Source organism: Symsagittifera roscoffensis, chromosome 1 (genome assembly GCF_963678635.1).
Source record: "Symsagittifera roscoffensis chromosome 1, txSymRosc1.1, whole genome shotgun sequence".
Taxonomy (NCBI): domain Eukaryota; kingdom Metazoa; phylum Xenacoelomorpha; order Acoela; family Convolutidae; genus Symsagittifera; species Symsagittifera roscoffensis.
Window position 1 is genome coordinate 14,003,338 of NC_087062.1, and position 20,956 is coordinate 14,024,293.

The 20,956-nt window shown below is 33.4% G+C and overlaps 1 protein-coding gene across 1 annotated transcript in view; it reads left to right on the top strand.

Annotated features, from left to right (window-relative positions):
- LOC134847324 (uncharacterized) overlaps positions 1-20,956 on the top strand; it is a 107,395-nt gene that overhangs the window by 65,743 nt on the left and 20,696 nt on the right. The window contains exon 9 of the mRNA XM_063864550.1: positions 4,080-4,176. Within this exon, the coding sequence (XP_063720620.1) occupies positions 4,080-4,176 (97 nt within the window). The remainder of the gene's footprint in view (positions 1-4,079; positions 4,177-20,956) is intronic.

Below are 20,956 nucleotides of genomic sequence, written 5' to 3' on the forward strand. Positions count from 1 at the left end.
ACTTCGAAATATTGCAAGTTACTTTGTTGACTAAATCGGTTCGCGAAAAGTTTCAGTTTTTCTAAGCAAAATTTGAAAGCTATAAACCTTTGAATTATTTCAAAATATTTCTTAGACTGAATCGGTTCGTGAAACATTTGTTTTTCTAAGCAAGCTTTTAAGCTAAGATTTTTTGAATTATTTCAAGTTATTTCATAGACCAAATCGGTTCGCAAAAAGTTTATTTCTTAGCATGGAGGTTACTGTTCTTGATTGATTTGTTCTAGACTGAAATTTTGACAGTCCCAGTCTCAGACAGAAACGAAATTAAATTTTGGACGAAAATTAAACAGTTACTATCTAATCTAGCCTTGAAGTTGGATCTACCTTTTTAAACATTACTCTCGATAGCATTTTAAACATTGTCTCCCAATAATCTGAAGCATTTTGTTCATTCAAACATTGCGTTCATAGCGCATTCCGACTTTCATCTAATATATAAGTAGATTGTTAAATTAAGCCACTTCGCCTAGCCGGCTTGTGTATTTAATTTTACGAATACCGGTCTTTTAGCATTTTCCCATTCAATGCAGGACCAACCTTCGGAGGGTGATGTCATCTTTTTTTTCTACCGTTGCCGGTCCCACCTTGTGGAGGCGGATGACACTAAGACCCCCTGCAGCTGTGACCGAAGTGAGATACGATCATTCGACCCTCTTGTTGAGAGACGCGCGCCTTACCTCACTCGGCCACGGCTGGTCCCAAGTGCGCCAATCAACATGCGGCAATCTTTTATGCATGCAAATAACTGCAGATGAAAATAACTGTTGACAAAAAAAAGATGTCCAACCCATCCACCCGATCTGGAATAGAGCGAACCGAACACTGTTTGCTGCGCAAATAGTGACCACACCGACTGTATTGGAATGAATCGATCACTGAATGCTGCATAGGGAGAATATTTAACTTATGATACTATAGCTCGAGTTTCGGTTTTTTGCTCCATCCGTTTATTGCACTAGCACCAATCGCTACTTGCCAATTCCGCGTTCAAAAATTGTCAATGCGGCGTTTGAAATCAAAGGCTGCAATAAATTAAATCAAAGAGAATTATTCAAATTGAGTATGTTAATCGGCTTTTATCTCACTACGACATTTATTTTACTGCATTTATAATTAAAATATACTAGCAAGCCCGTCTCCAACAACCAATTGTCTCGCAAAAAGTAGTACTTGCTTTCATCAAGCTATTTAAGCTATGAAACTCAAAACAATTTCAAGTTGACCCATATCGTAAATGGGTTTGAAAAAAAATAAGTTTCAACGACCGAATCGGTCCGCGAAAAAATGAAGTTTTTCTACACCAGCTGGACCAGCTATAAAACTTCGAAATCGGATAGCGAAAAAATAGGTTTTTATATTGGAGCGATTCGACCCACGAAATTTTGAAAAATTCGAATTATTTCATAGACCAAATCGGTTTTCGAAAAAAAATCAACTTTTTCTGAACAAGCTATTCAAGATATGTTTCTTTGAAAATTTTCAAACTATTTCATGAATTAAATCGGTAGGTTTAGATATTTTTTATTGGAGCCATTTAACCGATGAAATTTTGATAAAAACTTTCAACTCACTCCATAGACTGAATCGGTTCTCCTTTTTTGAGCAAGCTATTCCAGCTATGAAACTAAGCAATATTTCAAGTTATTTAAAACCTCTGAATTGGTTAAGGAAAAATTCAAGATTTTCTAAGCAAGCTATTCCAGTTATAAAACTTTTAAAATTTCAAGTCGTATCATGGAGCGAACCAGTTTCTGTTAGTTTTCATGCAAGTTATTCATTCGAACAAACTTCGAATTATTTCAAGTAATTTCGTGAAGCGAACCGAATGACGAAATGTTTAAGTTTTTCTAACCAAGCTACTCCCGCTAGGAATCTTTGAAATATATCAAGTTGTTCCGTAGACCGAATCGTTTTGCAAAAACAATTCCGATTGAAACCCTTCAAGCTATGATACTTTGAAACATTTCAAGTTATTTCATAGAGCTAGTCGGATGACAAGATTTTAAATTTCTCTCAGCAAGCTCTTAGTTAACTTTGAAATAATTCAAGTAAATTTATCTAGCGAATCGGATGGCGATAGTTCAAGATTTGCTAAGCAAGTTATTTGAAACTTTAAAATATTTAGCATGAAGCGGATGCCAAAAATTTCTCCTAAGCAAGCTATTCCAGCAATAAAAATTTCAAATATTTCAAGCAGTTTCATGAATTGAATCAGTTAGCAAAAAAATTTCATTTTTTCCAAGCAAGCTATTCAAGCTATGAAACTTTGAAAATTTTCAAGCGATTTGACGAAGCGTGTCGGGTGGCTAAAGTTTATTTTTCCGAAGTATTTTATGCGATGAAAATTAAATAAAAAAGCTATTGAAGCCACGAAACTTTCAACAATTTTTAGTTATTTTTAGACCAAAATAGTTGGCAAAAAAAAACAAGTGTTTCTAAGCAAGCTATGCGAGCTAAGTTTCTTCACGAAGCGAATCGGATTGCAGTATCTTCAAAATTTGATATTGAAGCCTTTCAATTGATGAAACGTTGAGTTATTTCAAACTGTTTCATAGAGAAAATCAGTTTGGGAAAAGTTGAAGCTCATCTTAACCCTGCTAATGCAGCTATTAAAGCTTGAACATTTCAAGTTATTCCATCGATCGAATCGCTTTGCGAAAATTTGACTTTTTCTAAGCAAGCAATGTTTGCCATAAAAATTTAAAATATTTCAACTTGTTCTATAGATCAAATCAATTCGCAAGTAGTTTTTCTTAAGAAAACTATTCAAGCTAAGAAAATTTACAAGTTAATTCATAGACTGAATCGGTTCGCAAAAATTTGAAGTTTTTCTTAGCAAGCTACTCTATAGTTATGAAAACTTGATAGATGGCAAATTATTTATAAAACCGAACTTTCTTCCAAACTTTCAAGAAATATTTCAAGCTATTTCATAGACCGAATCGTTTTGCGAAAAGCTTGTGTTTTTCTCAGAAAGCGATTCGACCTCTACTAAACTTTTAAATATTCCAAGTTACTTCATTGACCGAATAGGTTGGCAAAAAGTTTTCTGAGAGCGCTAGTCATGCGGTGATACTTTGAAATATGTCAAGTTAGTTCACAGAGCAAATCGACTGGCGAGCCGTTTTAGTTTTTCTAAGCGAGCCATTCAGGCGATGAAACTTTCAGAATGAAATTGATCTGAAAAGACAAAATTTTGGAGAAAAAAATGGACAGGCACTGTCTAGCCTTGAAATTGAAGTTCATCTTGTCTATAGAATTGAAATTTTGTCAAAAAAATTCTAGAATAATCCAGACTTAAGAAAGTTTGAGAGTTCAAGAATATTCTTTGCCTTCTCTTAAACGTTAATTGTAAAGAATATTTTAAGCATTGCATTCGACGAAGCTAAAACATTGCGTTCAGTTAAACATTGCGTCCATAGCGCATTCCGACTTTCATTTATTATATAAGATAACGATTGGTAAGGTATTTAACGTTTAAATCGATAATTCTAATATGAACCTTCTCTGGTCTTTATTAGGGGAAATGGAGTAAAACTATATTAGTCTGCAGGTGCGGATTTAGGGGGGCGAACGCCCCCCCCCCCCCCCAGGGATTCGACCCCCTGTCGACCCAAAGGGTCCCCCCTTTGTACTATTTTGAGATATCCATTTTTGGCGACGGACCCTAAAAATTTTCTAGAGGCGCCTTCGGCGCCAATATATTCTAATATTCTAGTTTTGAAGGGGGAGCTCGAAAAGTCAGTTTTGTCGACCTAAAAAAAAGGTCGACAAAATTTTTTGAGAATCCACCCCCCCCCCCCCCCCTTTGAGAAAATCCTAGATCCGCCCCAGTTAGTCTGGGTTAATTTTTTGTAGCGGTATTCAAACAAATAGCTTAGTCTTCAAATGAGAGATTAATGATGACAAGGGCTACAATTTTTAATTTAGCAGGGACTGTTATTGAATATTGAACTAATAAAAGTTTTCAATAGTTTGAAGCAGCGCCACCATGAGGGGTTTTTGAGTAGGTAAGCTTTAATCATTTGCCTATTTAGAAGGGTTGCCGCCTTCGATGCCGTTTAAAGAGCAAAAAAGAGAACACAAGAACAAAGAAGTAGACACCCACCCCTGGACAAATGAACACGTCGAAAGGTGGTATCTCAATTTGAACTTAATTCAATTTATTTTTTTTAACTTCCTCCAATTTCTATGAATTCAAACATCTTTGATTAGTCAAGACATTTTTATATACTTCTTTGGAGGTTTGTTTATATAATGAAACATTATATTACTACTGAGATTCAGTTCAGTTTGAACAATTTTTCATTTCATGTCATGTTTGGGGTTACCACTCGTAGCAATTTTCTAATAAAACTCCAATACCAATCATTGCGAGGCATCAAAAAATGACGGAGAATAGAAAAATCAAAACGCAAAAATCTCGAATTGACTTGAACAAAAAATTGAAAAAGGTTAAGCTGCTTTTCACAAAACAAGCAAAGAGCGGTAAACAGAGCTGGAAAATGAAATTGTAAAAGTGGGAGATCAAGCTCCCATCGCTTTTTTATAGTTATCACAACCCCCAGACAGAGTTGTTATAGAGAAAGTAGACTGGTAATAAAACACAAACTTTGTTTTTGTAATAATAACTTCGAGAATCAGAAATCACGCCAGTAATTGCAAATGAGTAGGAAGAAGACTAATTGTTTGTCAAAACAGTTCAATTTTTTAAAACATAAATCGAGCATTCAGACTTATTTTTTTAATGAAATTTTTAGATATTATAAAACTACTCATTTTGAAACCACCGCAAATCTGATGAAAATGCGTGAAGTATAGGATGTACGTGGGATACATGATGATCATGAACCCGGGTTGACCTCCATACAAGAAAAATGCTTATCATACAATTCCATATATATTGAAATTGTGTGACAGACAAGCATTTGTTACATCGCTAAAAATGCCAGAGTAAAATTTCTAAACCTCAGGGCCAAAAGTTTTTTAGTAGCAAAGCCACTTCGATTCTTAAACATAGTTTCCGAAAAAAAATGTGCATTTGCTCTATTATGTAGTCCACGCTGACTTTTTCATACAAATATCCACAAGTTGACAATGAATCTTGTGTGAACACTGATTTATTATTTTTCATTTTCTATGGCAAGATCAACTTTTATCTGTCAGAAAAAAAACAGTCAACAGATTTCAACCGCCAATTACTAGCCATGTACGAGTAGACAATTACTAGTCATTTAGAAGTTACTGTTCTTGGTTATATTGAGCGAAGACAAAAATATATATATTTTTGAACTAAGGAGAAAACGCTTTTCGGAAAAATCATTTCTGAAAACTGTATGATTAGAAACTTTGATTAACCCGTGAAGAAGAAGGCATAAGTTAACAGCGGACGGGAAGAAACTTCTTTTTGGATTTTCTTCGTGGAAGCTGATTGTTGATTCAAATCAGGCGCAGGCAAAACCCGGATGCTTAACTTTTAAGCTTAACTAAGCTATGGTTTATTTACAAGAGGTCATCTTGGAAATCAAAACGGACAGTCGATTTTTAAGCCACAACTTTATGGTTGGGAGGCATTTTTACTGGTATTTTTTGTCACGGATTTTTGGAGCAAACACATATGTTAGATTGTTGGTGAAATTGAAAAGTACCTGTCAATTGAGTTAGGACCGATGTGGTTAACTCATAGAGTAATTTCGGATAGGGTACACCGTCTGCTCGTCACGCTGTCTTATTTTCGGCCGGATAGATTCGTGCAACTTCTTAGTCTAATACCGATCCTAATCTTACTCTTATATCTACTAGTCTCAGGGTGTTTAACTAGTCTCTGCTAGGCTCAATAGATCTAGAGTATACTGGCTTATTGCAACTGCTGAAGTTCTCTTGGAGAGGTAACTAATTTCTAAGTTAAATTCAAATCTCTCTGGTGCTGAAATTACAAGTAATTTCAGCACTTACAAATAAGTGGGTTGTTAGTTGGATGGATTATGATTGGTTAATATTAAATATTTTACAGTGGTAAAATATCTAATTTATCCAATAATAAATTGTAGTTTAGATCAGGTTCCACTCATCCAGGGTTTACAGAGTTTTTTAGAACTATCTTTCTTCTCTGCAATTTGAAGGATGGATGATGAATGTTGGTATTTGGCGAACATCATTTTCTTATCCGGTTCCTCTTGAAGAAGAACGTTCCAGGACGCTGGAATTATGGATAGGAAATTGTTACGTCGTCATTCGACAACGACTGTGATCCCCAATGAAATCAATCCGATTTCAAAATGGTTTGCTATGTCAGGTTTTTCTGTATTACTAGAGAACTGTTTTGTGTGCAGCCTCGTCTGGGAATGGCGTGAAGATCGTGTGTGGAAGGGATGCCTTGTAACTCGGATCTGTACGTATTCTTGAACATCGAGGTGGTCATTGTTCTAGTTCAATGAAGTCCTTTTCTGCGAAGTCAAGTCGTACTCTAAATCCTTTGAGTTGTGACTGTGGACGGCATGTCGGTTGTGTTTTGCCATTCTCTTGTTCGAGTGTGATGGGATCATCTAGTCTTTGGATGTTTGTCTTTGTTGTTGTGTATGATCTATATACTGCAAAGTATGATTTACCTTTTATGAAATTATGTTAATTCGGTTTTTTAATCATGAATTTAGTTAGTCGTTTTCACAAAAGCGTTTTGTTTTAGTTTGGTTATTTTGAAGATTTACTCACCCTTGAGTACCTCTTATTAAAAATAGGAGTGTGGTCACAAAGCGTGGACGTAGCGCGGTGGGTTAGGCCGGCTATAGAGCATGCTCAGGACGTCCTCTCTGGTGGGTTAGGCCAGGAGTGGGAGTATGATTTCATGCTCTTTCTTTGAGAGGTCCTGTTATGTGATAACGTTTTATGTTGGGTTTATGTTGGTCTTTCTCATTATACTTTAATTGTGTCCTTTTTTCAAAAATCAAATTGTTTTTGGTATGGGTTTGTCTTGCGACTTTTTTTGTGTTTTATGATTTCTTTTTTAGACTTTATAATAGTCGTCAAAAGAATAAATTATCCAGTTTTAAACTGGGTTAATCCAGTTTGGGTACCGTTGGTTTTCTTTTCTTAGTCATGCTGTTATTTTATGATTTGTGGTGTTTAGTAAGCTGCGTTGGTTAGTTTGGTTTAGTATATAATTCCTTTCCAACCGGGTTAAAGGAAAATTTGAAACTTGTTATCGTGTGTTAGAGTTGTTGATAGTGAAAGCTTGAAAATTAAAACCATTATTTGAACAATTCTTTGTGGGCGAGCTGTGCGAGTTTGCATAAAGTTCTTGTGCGAGTGAATGAAAATATTGAAAAGGTTAGTACTGCTTTCTCATTTTATCAATTTATTGCATAGAATTTGAATTTTACTGCGTTTTGGGGAAATTTAAAATTATAAATTTTCATCGTAACTAAGTTTACTGCTTCATGGGGAAATAATTTATAAATAAAATTACTACATTTGGTATGAATTTTACTACATTATTTAGTGCAAGAAATTAATGAGTTTTAAGATGATTTAACAAATTTGTATTTTTAATTTTCTTTTCTTTTTTGTAGATGATCGTGGTGTGAAGACTAAAAATATAAATCAAACAATGATAGAAAATGGTTAGTACAAGTTTAAATTTATTAGTTAAATTTATTTCAAATTATACTTACCTTAATCTTCTGGGGAAAAAGCCGTGGGGGAAGATGTCGTGAATCATATCTGATGTTGTTAGTAATTTGGCTAGTATGCGTATGATGTTTTTAGTTTGTAGCAGTGGCCAAAGCAATTGTAGTGCTTTAAGGGTGTTTAGTTCTTCGGTGCCTACTGCAAACTCGTAAGGTGTGTTTTGGATGAGGTTATATACTTTATGATTATATTTAGTATTGTGAATGAATTCTAATATGGGTATTTCAATAGGCTGGATAAATTCATGCGGGATAAGGAAGGGTCTGGATTCTTCGGCATTGAAGGTCTTCGTGATGGGACAGAATATATACATTTGGGTAACTGGGTCATAGTTGCGGAGGATGCCGTGGAGGTTAGTATTTTTAATGCAATATGTAAAATTAAGAAAAAATGGTGACGTGTACTTTGAGTTTAGAAACTGAAAACGATGGTGAGGTTGTCTTGACGGGGTGTGCAAATCAAAATGATTTTGTATAAAACGATACTATGTGTATGTGTGCGTTTGTTTAGTGCGTAACATAATATCGTGGGAACAGCGCAAATCGCGTTCCTGTGGTGAAAGAAAGTGAAAGGTTAGTGAAAATAACTGAAATTTATCATAGAAGCTCTCGTATGCTTGAATATCAGCTAGTAATTCTGAAATAATGTGGTCATACTTTCTATCAAAAATATTAAGTGCGAATACGTATGATGTTTTGATGAAATTTTTTTTGTTATTGGCGGGTTTGCGAAGCGGTCTTCATCTAAAAATTGATCTTGATTAGGGCGGATGATATTATGATCGTTTTATTCTATTGCAAATTCGTTAGCTCGGGGTGCAGTGAATGTTTTTAGTAATTTTTTATATCCAACGTAAGTAAATTGTCGAGGTGTTAGTGTTGTGGTGAGTCTATATAACATGTTTTTGTTCTTTTCTATGCTGTCATGAGTATTAGCTAGTGGTAGGCAAAGGGGGTTAGTAAAATTATAATAAGCTGTCCAATGAAGTGTTGGCACTAAAACGTGTTCATCTACAAAATTGCGTGTATCATTAGTATTATTAGGTGTATTTAATGTATATTGCGGAAATGAGGGTAAGGTGATTTCAAGAAAATTTTTCGTGTTGGTGTGTGCGGGTGATTAATATATTCGCGGGCTGTTCCGGGTTTGGTTGGGAATGGGTGATTTGGAAATTTTCGTTTAAAGGTGCGATAAGCTCGGTGAGTGCTAATAGGTGTTTCGGTGGATGTGGATGATTGTGCTAATGATGGAGTGTAAGCTGAGGAGGGTTTAGGAGTAGGTGGATTTGAGGATGTTATTGTGGATGATAGTTGATGTATTGTGAGGGTGTTGGAGTGTATTAATTGTTGTTGTAAGGTAATAAAATTATCGAGCTCCTGGGAAATTTGGGGGGTATCTGGGGAATTATTATATGATCTGTCGGAATGAAGTGGAGAATAGGTTGGGGTAACTTGAGAAGCATAAGAAGGAGTGGAAATGGATGGGAGTGGATGATTTGATAGGATTGGTTGAAAAGGGGGTATAGAAAAAACTGAGGAGTTGGTCTGGGTATAATTAGAGGGAGATTGTTCGGAGTCTGCAAATTCGTCGGGGGTTTCTACATTAGAGTTATTAAATTGTGAGATAGAATGTAAAACTGAAATATCTGAGTTAGTATCAGAATTCGTGCTTGATGATATATTAATAATCGGAAAATCGGGTGATGGGAAAGCAAAAAGTGGGATTATTGGGATTTGAGTTTGGAGGTTGGCTGGATGGGAATTTGAGCGATGGAGGGATCCAAGTTGTCGGCTCATCGTGGGCTAAAAAAATGATTATGTTGAGACTGAAAAGTGGTTGTGTGGGGTTGTTCTATAATTTGTTCGTATGTATAATCATTTTGTGAATGATGTGTCATTATATGTTGGATGGGGCTTTGTGTTGTATTTGGTCTAGAATTTGGATTATTTGTGATTGCTAGGTTTCGGAAATTACGGGGAATTAATGATAATGGATGATTTTGTGGTAGGGGTGGCAACTGTGGTGCGGTAGGTGTTATTTCTATTTTATTGTGTTCTTCGTCGTAAGTGTTTTGTCTTGTGGATATTTTTGTGTTGTAATCTTTTATTTGTGCATCTAGAAGTATTTTGTTTATTGATGATGAAAAAATTGCAAAAAATCCTGCAAATAGTATACGTGCTACACTTGCTTGTCGGTTTACTTGTGCGTGTATAGCGCATGTGTTATAGATTCCTTTTAAGAGTGAGAAAAGAAATCCTATAAAATTAAACATGGCGTATAAGATAGTTAATTTTTCTAAGATGTAATAGGGCCATCCTAGAAAAGCTGGAATTTCGTTTTTTAAGGTGACAAAACTGAAAATATTTGTAGGTGAAATATCTTGTGGTCTGTATTTTTCACCGTTTAAATATATGTAGTCTTTAATGTCTTTAAAATATCCGCTATAATCTTGTGCATAAATGTCTGCGAATCCTGCGGTTTCGGCAAGTTTTCTTAAATTCTGGTCAATCGATTGTCTTTGTATTGTGTCCATTTGTGTTAATGTATCCTGAAAATGTTGTGTTCTAATGTGGTGTTGTAAATCAGATTTAGAATATATTCCAATTGACTGTAAATCAATATTTGGATTACGGGCAATGGCTCTGATGCTTTCGGGCAAAATTTTTTTGAGTGATTGCATTAATCTAGGGTATGGTGTAAGTAGAAAGTATTTATCTTCATCAGGATTTAATTGTACTACATTGTGGCTATTTTCTGATCCAAGTGGGACTGCGATATCCCAAAAATATGTTCGTCTTGAAAGTGTGTCGACAAAGTGTACTTTATTTTTTATAGAATATAGGGATTCTTTTATAACAACGTTTGTCTTCAAAAACATATAGTGGTGATACTTTTTTGGTGCAAGCATAAAACCAAAAAATATTTCCTTCGTAATCTAGAAAATTTGATCTGTTTCCTGATAATAAGTATCCTGCGTAAGATATTTTTAGTACTGCTAGTGCGAGTGATTGTAGGATTTGTGTTCTTTCCATTTCGCATAGTTGATGAAGTGTTTCTAATTCAGAAAGTGACATTTCTTGAAAAATTCGACTAATTGTGTAGTCTAACTTCATATCTAAGTGGATATTGTAATGAATATTCCGAAATAGGTGCTATTCATTAGTGATAGTTCTTGTAAACGTGTGCTTTTACTGTCATATGGTTTCAGTTTTCCACCAGGTTGACCTGTGTTTTTTTTGAAAGTTTCCTGGGATGTATGATGTTCCTTCATTTAGAGGATGACTTGTGGCATTAGGGTTAAATTTTATTTTTCAAGTGGTCATGTCGAAACCTTTTTCGTATTCGACAAGTATTTTAGAGTATTGTGTCTTATAAAGTGGATTTCTAAATTTACATGCAAATTCTGTTTCTTGATAGATTTGGAAACGTGTTAATTTATTTTCTATGTCATGGATATTTCTAAAATCATTACTTTGTTTTCGGGATGGGTTTACTTGTTGGTATGGAATTGATTCTATAAAATTTTTTTCATGAAATTTTATCATTCGGGCGTGTATTTTTGCTACTTGAAGTGTTGTGCATGTATCTTCGGGAAACCAAACAATTGTTGCTTGGGTCCTTGTCGCAGGGTCACAATAACCTTGATCTTTTTTGCAAGGCAATCTAACTCCTTGATATATCATTGTGTTATCAGATAAATCTCGTGTGAGTTGTACTTTTTCGAGTTGTATTTTCCAATCGAAAAACATTATTTCTTGATATCCTTTATTTTTTGTGTCTGCTTTGCAGTTTGAGGGTTCATTTATTCCAATGTGTGGTATCCAGTGTTTATCGTGTATGTCGTAAGTTAATCTTCCGTGTGCGCCGTTGTATGGGTATTTTTCGTCTAATTTTATATGTCCTTGATATCGTTAAAGTTCTGCTTGATGTACAAAATCGGCAAAGACTTGAAAATTTATTATTTTTCTGTCTGTGTTTTTATTTCTTGTGATGTTTAGTCTGAGTAGTTTGTTTTTACAATCATCGGGATTTAGATGTAAAAGTCGTTCTAAATTACTTTGATAAAATGATTCGTGATCAAGTCGGTTCTTGTTTCCATTGGAAACTTGTGAACAGTGTACTTTCTTTTCGGAAAATGTTGCTGTAAATTTATATCCTGTGACTGTTGTTGCTCGGGCTTTTGAATACAATGTTCCTTTTACATTTGTAATTTCTATAGCTTGTGGTTCTGTTTCGCATTGTGATACTTGATTTATTGCATATTTGTGTAGTGTTTTTTGTTCGTTTTCTTCACAATCATAGTGTGTTACTAGTAAATCCTGGGGTCCTGTGCGAGAAGGATTTGTGTTTTGGTCGGAAAATATTTAAAAAAAGATGTGTTGAAATGTTAATATTTTTAGAATATACATGTGTATGATAATCTTGAGTATGGGTTATAAAATGTGATGTAACCAATTGTGTTTTTGTATATCTATCGTATTTATATATTACTTCAGTTGTTATAAATGGTGGTGGTAGCGATTGAGCTGTTATATTTGGTGGATTTAATGGGTAGGGATGTTGAACAATATTGTTAAGTTTTATCGTGATTTCAAATTTTAATTGGAGACTATTTTGTTAAAGTATTTGAATATTGTGTTCACGAATATCTTCGTGGATATCTTGTCTATATTATAGTCTGTTGAGTGCCCAACTGTGGAGTCGGTTACTATCTTGATGTTGTCCAAAAAATGGTGGGGGTGCTACGAATGTATTCCAATCTAGTCGTAAAGGGATATTTGTTGATGATTGTTCTCGATATCTAGCGTCGAGGTTATTTGGAAAATTTAGAGGGAAAAGCGTCGGTGAGATTTGACTTAATGATGGTGTTGACGGTAGTGATAATGTTTCTGGTAGCGATGATAGTGTTGTATCCGTAGAAATATCTATTGGATCATTCACTAAGTTTGGTTCATCTTGTGTATATGAGTGTGTTGCCCAATATGGTAGTCGTGCGGTGGGATTGGGGGATTAAAGGGATTTTCACGTATTTGTTCAGATGTTTGTGTTGAACCTAAGTATTCTGAGGGTATATTTGAGGTGCTATGTTGTGAAAGTAGTGTGGGAGTTTCTGGCAATGTACTACTTGAAATTTCTGAAGTTGGTGTTGGTGACTGGGGTCTATCAAAATGAACTCTAGGGGTTTGAAAACTTCTATTTCTTCGTGGATGTATAATCTGTCTATTTGTTTCGACTGTATTTTGATTTTGACTAATGTTTATTAATCTGTTTAAGTCCTGTGGTAATCTGGGGTACAAATTATATGTTGGTTCACTTAGGGGTGCCTGTCGCTGAACTGGTTCTAATGGTTCGGATAAGCGAGCGTGTCGTTCTTCAAAAATGTATTGGTTATCTTGAAAAGAAATTCGTGTGGAGGTTTGGGGATTTTGGGTAGTTGTGGGTATTACTGGGTTTTCTTGGGATGATGTCGGTGAAGACTGATTTTGTGATTGTTGGTTAGCAATTTTTGAAACGTGTCCGATTGATTTTTTCTAGTGGGAGATTTATGTTTATTGTAGTATTCTTCGATGAAAAGAATTAAAAGGATTGTTGCTAAGGCGAATGTGACTATTGCCTTTTTTACACATTTGCACATTGTCAGTATTAGGGATGATAAAAATTTGACGAAAATTACAAATAGTAAAAAAATATCTGTTCTACTAAAAATTGTTCGTATTATTTAAATAGACTTTGAATTATCGTACCTGTGAATATGATCAATGATTTGGGAAAGTTGGAGATATATTTCAAATAGGGAGTAGAAAATTTAAAAAATATTGCAAAAAATTATTAAAATGATTATAAAAGCTTCAAAAGTATCGAATAAAAATATGAACAAAAGTTTGAATAGTGTGAAAAATTTTATTAAAAGATTTAAGATTATATTTTTTAAAATATTGACTGATTGAGAGAAGAGCATTTAAGAAATGATTTCTTCGTCGAATATTTTTTGTTGTTTGGGGCGAGATTCAAGTGTGGTCGGATTATTTATTGGTTTTTTGACAAGTAGGTTGAGTTTTGTGAAAAATTGTTGGGGGCTATTTTTGTGGTGTTCGGGAGGAGGTCTTCTTTGCTTTATTTTTATTTGTCGGGTGATCTGGGGTATTTTTGAAATATTTGTACTTTAGGCCAAATGATTATGGTCCTTTTTTACTTTAGGCTAATTCGCCATTTTTGGTTGGAGGGTTTTTGAGGTCTGAGTTGGGAAAATATTGTTGATCTTTGCAATATTAGATAGGGGAGGGTTGTAATATTATGGTGGTATTTATTTTAATTGTCAAGTTTTAGCGAGTTGCTTGTTTTTGACCTGGAGGTTGTAAAGTTATAGTTATAGATATGCCTGGAGTTCAATATCTTTCGGCTAATAGGTTGGTGTTAGAGATATAGAAGGTGACCGGTTTTAGGGAATCCTATTGGCTGAATCTGAACTAGAATTGTTGCGTATTTATCAGCATGTTTTCTTAAAAAATGAAAGTTCAAAATGATTTAGAGGCGTAAAAATTATTAATCTTTAAAATCAAAGTTGTTTTTGAAATTCAACTTTCTTTAATATTTTAGATTGCGGAATGAATGTTTTGTAATTTTTACGTGGTTGATTTCTAAGTCGTGATGATTCTCTATGTTCTGATTTTTCTTTTTGTTCTTGTGGTAAAATTTTTTCTATCCTTTTCCTGTTCTTTCTTTCTTTTAGAGGTATTTTTGGGTCTGGTATTTTTTGATTGTTTTAGTTTTAGTTTGTTTTTGATTTTGATTTTCATGATGAACGTTGTCTTGTTCATTTATTTCTTTTTCTGTATGTGGATGATTTTGAATAACTTCTAAACCTGTGAAAGGATATAACTGAGTTAATTCGCGTAGTGCGTATTCTTTTGGGTAGTAGGGCAATAGATTGTTACGATGTTGAACAATTTCTTTTTAGTTGAATCTGTAAGTTTATACGTTACGTCAGTGGGTTTGGCAATTATTTGGTATGGTCCTTTTCGAAGGGGTTGTAATTTTTTAGAGATTTGCGTATTAAAGTTAGATATTAAGACAAATGTTCCAATTTTTAAATCTGTGGCTGGTGTAAAGCGTGAATTAATTTGGTCGTTAATGTTTTGCCTTTGTAACAATTTCTTTGTTGATTTTTTGGTAAATTTCATTGTGTTTTTTATCTCTATTTAAAATCCATTCGGTGTGTGCCGGAGGCTAATTTAAGAATTTGTGGGTGATGAAAATGATCTCCATCATGTGTGTGTAAAGGTAGGTTTTAACATATTGTGTCTTTATTTGGTTGGCAATAACTTTGTGCAGTTTTATGGGCATTTGCTGTAAACATAATTGGTTTACGTGGCTTTTGATTAAAAAACATTTCGTATGGTGACATTCCTAAAGTTGTCGTGATTTGTGAATTATATGCTAAGGGAAATAATTTTACATCTGCTGACCATTTTGTGTATTTTGTATCATTTCCATTTATGATACATCGGAGATATTCTTGTAGTGAACGGTTCATACCTTCGATTAAACCGTTTGTCCAAGGTGCATGAGATGTACGTGGTTTATGTTTGATGTTATATAAGTGGCATAGTGTGATGATTTCATTATTTATGAATTCTGTACCGTTGTCTGTAACTAAGATTTCGGGTAATCCGAGTTTAGCTATCCAATGTTCATAAAGCGTTGTGTAAGCATAATAAGCATTACAATGTGGTACTGGGTTGAGTGCTACATAATGTGTGAATGCGTCAACAATAACCATAATGTAAGAGTTTCCTTCAGAGGATGGTGAAATTGGTCCTTTTGTATCGAATGAAATGCGATGGTTAAATTATAAACTTTGTCCTTTAAAATCTTGTTTTTGCGCTATTTGTTTTTGATTTGGATAAGGTTTGTTCAATTGACATATTATACAATCATTGCATAATACTTTTATCCAAATTGGTGCATTTGGGAAATAAAAATTTTGTGTAAAGTTCGAGTATGTTTTTTCTGATCCGGAGTGTCCTTTAGTATTTTGTGTATGTGAGATATTAAAAGCTCTTAATATCATACTTAAAGGAAGACAGGGAACTTTAGAATTATATAATTGATATTCTAAAAGATCTGTATTTTCATTAATTGTTGTGTTATTAAATGTTCGAAAGTATCGGAGGAGTGTTTTATTTCCTAAAATTGTGGTATCTGCTTTTACAGGCTTAGTTTTGTATTTGTGCCATGATTTTAGTTGTCTAATTACTGGGTCGAGATTTTGATATTGTTTTAAAAGTTTCAAATGTAATTTTATTTGTTGGAGGGAGAAAAAAATTGTCAACTTCTAGTTTTGATAAGGGAATTGTGTCAAGTGGGTCATGGAGGTCAAAAACTTGATTTATTGTGTATTTTGAATCATTTGTTTGTGGTCCTGATAAATTTATTTTATCGGTTAAATTTTCTTTTTCAATTAATGGAAAAAGGTCTTTTTTATGCGAGTGTTGTTTAATTTTCTTTTGTTGAGTATTATTTTTTATCCATTGTGAGTAAGGAATTGGTTTAAAAGTGGATGTGCCTAGTACATCAACTTCGTAGTGATTATTTTGGCAATCTAAGTAGAGTGGAAAATGTTGTAGATTATTTATCTGTGATTGATCAATGTCAGTTTTTACTGCATATTTGCATTCTAGTCGGGGTGATGTTTCATCTTTTGCGAGATAAAATTTAATATTTTGTGGTATTTCAACTGTAGTTTTCGTGTAAGTAATTCGGGTGGCGTATTTCGACTTAATGTTTCTGGTAACGCAAGATTTTTTCCTGCTGTCCAAACTATATGTAGGTTTGGAAATTTCATTAGAATTAGTTGAAATCTATAAACTCTATGATTTGGATTTGACTTTTGTGTAAAGAGAAATATAATTGGTTTGTGATCTGTGAATAGAACTGTTGGGTGTTTTGATCCAAGTATCAGAAATTCATATTCTGTGTATAAGTTATAGCTGTACAAATTATAGTGTATAATTATAGTGTATAAATTTTAGCTGTACATTCTCTCATTAGAGTTGAGAGTCGTAGCTCTGCTTGTGTGAATAATCGTGAATTTGCTGATATAAGATTCATTTTATTTGTTCCACTATGTGATTGTAGCAATGCTGCGCCGATGCCAAAAATTGAAGCATCGCACATTGCATAGAATGGTTGATTTGGATCTGGAATTGTGTTTGAAATTTGTTCTGTTAAAAGCTTTTTAATTTCTTCAAATCGTGTTTGATGTTCAGTGGTCCGTTCAAAATTATTTTGTTGTCTGAGGATGTTATAGAGGGGTCTTAAGTATAATTGCATTTTGTAAACTTATTTACTTAAGAAATTTAACATTCCAAGGAATTCTTGATTTTCTTTTTATTTGTAGGTGGCTAAAAATTTTGAATGGCGTCAATGCGTGATTTTAATGGAGTGATAGTTTCTCGTTCTATTTTATGTCCTGAAAATTTAACGCGTGTTAGAAAGAAGTGTGATTTATCGGGGGCTGCCTTCAGATTTTCGTTCTGAAGTATTTTTTGATACTGTTCTAAAACTGTAAACATTTCTTCTTTAGTTTGTGATTACATAAAAACATCATCTAAGTATGTGATTGCGTTTTTCTTGAGTATTAGTGGTCTAAAAATCTTACTCATTAAAGCTGAAAAAGCTGCTGGTCCTATGGATATTCCATAGAATAAGCGATTAAACTCATATTGTTGATTTCCAATAACAAATTGTGTTAAACGTCGTGATTGTTCATCTATTGGCATTTGATTACAAGCACTATTCATATCTGCGTTTGTGAAAAATTTACCATTTATCTTTGTTAAGATAACTTGTATTGGTTCAACAGGCCAATTGCATTTTGATTCGTCATTTAGTGAATTGAGGTATCTAGCGTCTAAAACTATTTTTAGTGATTCACCTTTTGATAGAATGATAACAGGGTTGATAAAAGTGTTACCATTTGGTTGATCTTCCTTATTTACTGGTGAGATAATTTCGTATTGTTCTAAAATGTCAACTAATCTGTTTACCTTGTCATGTAAGTGAATCGGTACTTTACTTGCTCTTTGTTTTTTGAAAACTGCGTCAGGTTTTAACGGGAGGTGTAGTGATGAACTAATTTTTCCAACGTCCAATTTTGATGTTGCATAGACTGTTGAATATTTTAACAGTTGTTTTGCTAATTTATCAAATTCAATTTGTGTAATTTGTGAATGTTCGAAATTAAACATTGTTAAAAATTTTTGTTGCTCTTTTGTGTAGTTTGTTATATTGAATGTTGATTTAAAATATGGTGTTTTTGTGAAATAAATTGTGTTTCTTTCTTCATTACTTACTATATTATTTATGGATAATTCTTCGTCAAGAATTGTTGATTGGCAAATATCTAATAATTGGAGTATATTATTAACGCGGTAGGCTACTTCATTTATAGGTGAAATTGTAGCATTTGTTTCACAATATCCTAAAAATTCTAAGGGTAATGTTACTTGATATGGTGTATTGTTATATACGTGTAATGAAATGATGTCGGAATTCATATTTTTCGAGTATTTTATGGATGAGATAGTAATTTTGAAAAATTTGTGGATAGGTTTAATTTCGAAGTCTGACATGAAAAGTTGTTGTTTATTTTGACTTTTGTTATACTGGTGAACTTGTTTTATTGAAAAATTATATATATTTCCTGATAGTGGTTTCAGGTGTTTCTGTTGTTGATTGTAAATGGGATAAAATTTTGAGAAGAATGGTGGTTGTTTGTTTAGTCTTTGGAAGAATGTTAGGGCTGTATTTTTTGTTTTTGTGTATTTATCTTTGATATGGATCTTACAATTTAGGATGTTGATTGTTGGTATATATTTAGATATAAATGGTATGCCAATGATTTTGTGTTTAATATCAGTAATATGAAATATTTGTTTAAATGGTTTGTTCAAAATTTTGTTTTGTTCCATTGTTCTTGTGGGGAGAAGGAGTAATTGGATTTTTCCATAATTTACTAATGTTGATCCTTGTGCTGTTGCTAATTTACTAGAGGTTTCGAGAGGTGTTAAGTTTGGATGCAATGTTTTGATTTCATTCCATGTGGGAATATTAATTATATTTGATTCTGCTTCAGAGTCAATTAAAAAATCAATTTCAAGATCTGGTGGTTGAAATTCTTTGTTTCTTGGGCTCTCTAAGAGAAATGGAATTGTCCAATTTTTTTCTCTTGGTTGTTCTTTTTGTATATTTTGATAAATATGTTTTGTGTTTGAGCCTTGTGTTTCATCTTTTTTATCGGGCTTAATTACCGTGTTAATTTCGTTTACTTCTTGTGTAGTTTGTGTATTATTGATGGGTCCAATATAGTAATTGTGAAGGAGTTCCAATTGATTTTCATATATATGTGAAGTGAAAGGTTGTTCATATATGATAGGTTCATAGTCGTTTTCGACTGTTATCATATTTACAGAGATGGTATTATCTGTATCACTTTCAGTATCTGATGATTCACAATTTATATGATTTAATTGTAATTCGTTACTTCCTGTGTCATCAATACCTGGGGGGTCTGAAGTTGTTTCTTCATTTGTTTGCACTTGATTAATGTGTCTTTGATGTTTTGGTGTGCTACTTCTGTATCGATGTTTAGAATCGGGATAACGGTTATTATTCCTATGTGGTGACTGGGAATAGTTTCTGTATCGATTATTGTAGTTGAGTTTCGATTTTGTGAATTATTTCGTGATCTGTTTTGATAGTTATTATTTGATCTGTGATAATTTGATCTGTTATATAAATTATTCCTTGATCTATTGTTTGGGTAATTCTGATTTCGATTGTTTGAATAACTTCTATTTCTATTATGTGAATAGTTTCTATTTCTGGTGTATGATGAGTTTCATGATTGATTATTGGAATAGTGTCTATTCCTTGGGTTTGAATGGGAACTGGATCCAGAAACAAATTCTGTTGTGTTTGAATTCGATCGTGAATAGTTATTTTAGTTATTTTGGCTATTCGATCGGTTATATCTATTTTGTGAGAAATTTCGTGTATTTCCTCGTTCGGGTGATCTACCTCTATAACTTGAGTTATATTGTGATTGATTTCTTGTGTAATTTGAGTTGCTTGTAAGTGGTTTTCCTGAACTGTTGTTACTATATATATTTTTGTTTGGTAGATTTTGGTCTTTCTTCATGTATTGATAGAATGATTTATTTGGTTCTTTGTGCTTTTGAGGTTTATTCTGATTGTTTTGTTGTTTTTGTCTACATTCGAAAATACTGTGTCCGTATCGTCGGCAATAATTACACCATTTTTGAAAGATGGTTTGCCTTTAAAGTTTGGATGTTTTTCGTAGATATTTAGTATTTCAGTGATTTTTTCAATCAGGTCTGTGTCTGATTCTTGTATGTTATTTATATGTGTGGTATTTGTTTCAATCCGATTAACATTTTGTAGTTTTAGATTTTCTGTTTCTTCGAGTTTCATTGTGATTTCTGCGTGTTCTAGTTTATCTACTAATTTTAGAAAATGTAAATCTGGTTCTCGAATTGAGGAAGGATGAGATGCTCTCTTTTTTATAGCTGTTTTCCTTAATTGAGGTGTTAAGGTCATCATTAAAATTTCCGTCATTTTGGTGTTTTTCTAGTCATGTGTATTAAGTGAATATGCTTTTCGAACTAGTGTTTCGATTCGTACTGCTAATTGTTTAATTGTTTCATTTGGTAATCTGCGGATTTCGTTGCATAAAACTCTTTGATGTTGTTTGTTTCTTTCAGAATCAAACATTTTTGAAAATTCTTGTGTGAATCTTTTCCAGTCTGATTTTATTTCTATGGGTAATACTGAAAACCATTTTTGAGCTGCGCCATCTAGTGTTGTTTGTATTAACGCTGTGCGTCTATGTATCCAATTTTGATGTAGTGGCGTATTAATTGGTTAGGGTCTTATATTTAAAATTCAATTTGCTGTTACTGCATTTAAATAATCTTCTACAGAATATTCAGGGTCTGTTCCTGTGAATACCATTAATGATTTATTCGATGTTATTGATGATCCACCCATGAGGTATGGATTCATAGTCATCTGTAGTGATTTTGCGGCATTTGGCATTTGTGAAAAATTTGAAAGTTGATTTTTTGTGATTTCATGTTGCTGAAGGTAATATGGAAGCGGTATTTCATTTTGCATTTGGGTTGGTTGATAAGAACGCATTAACATT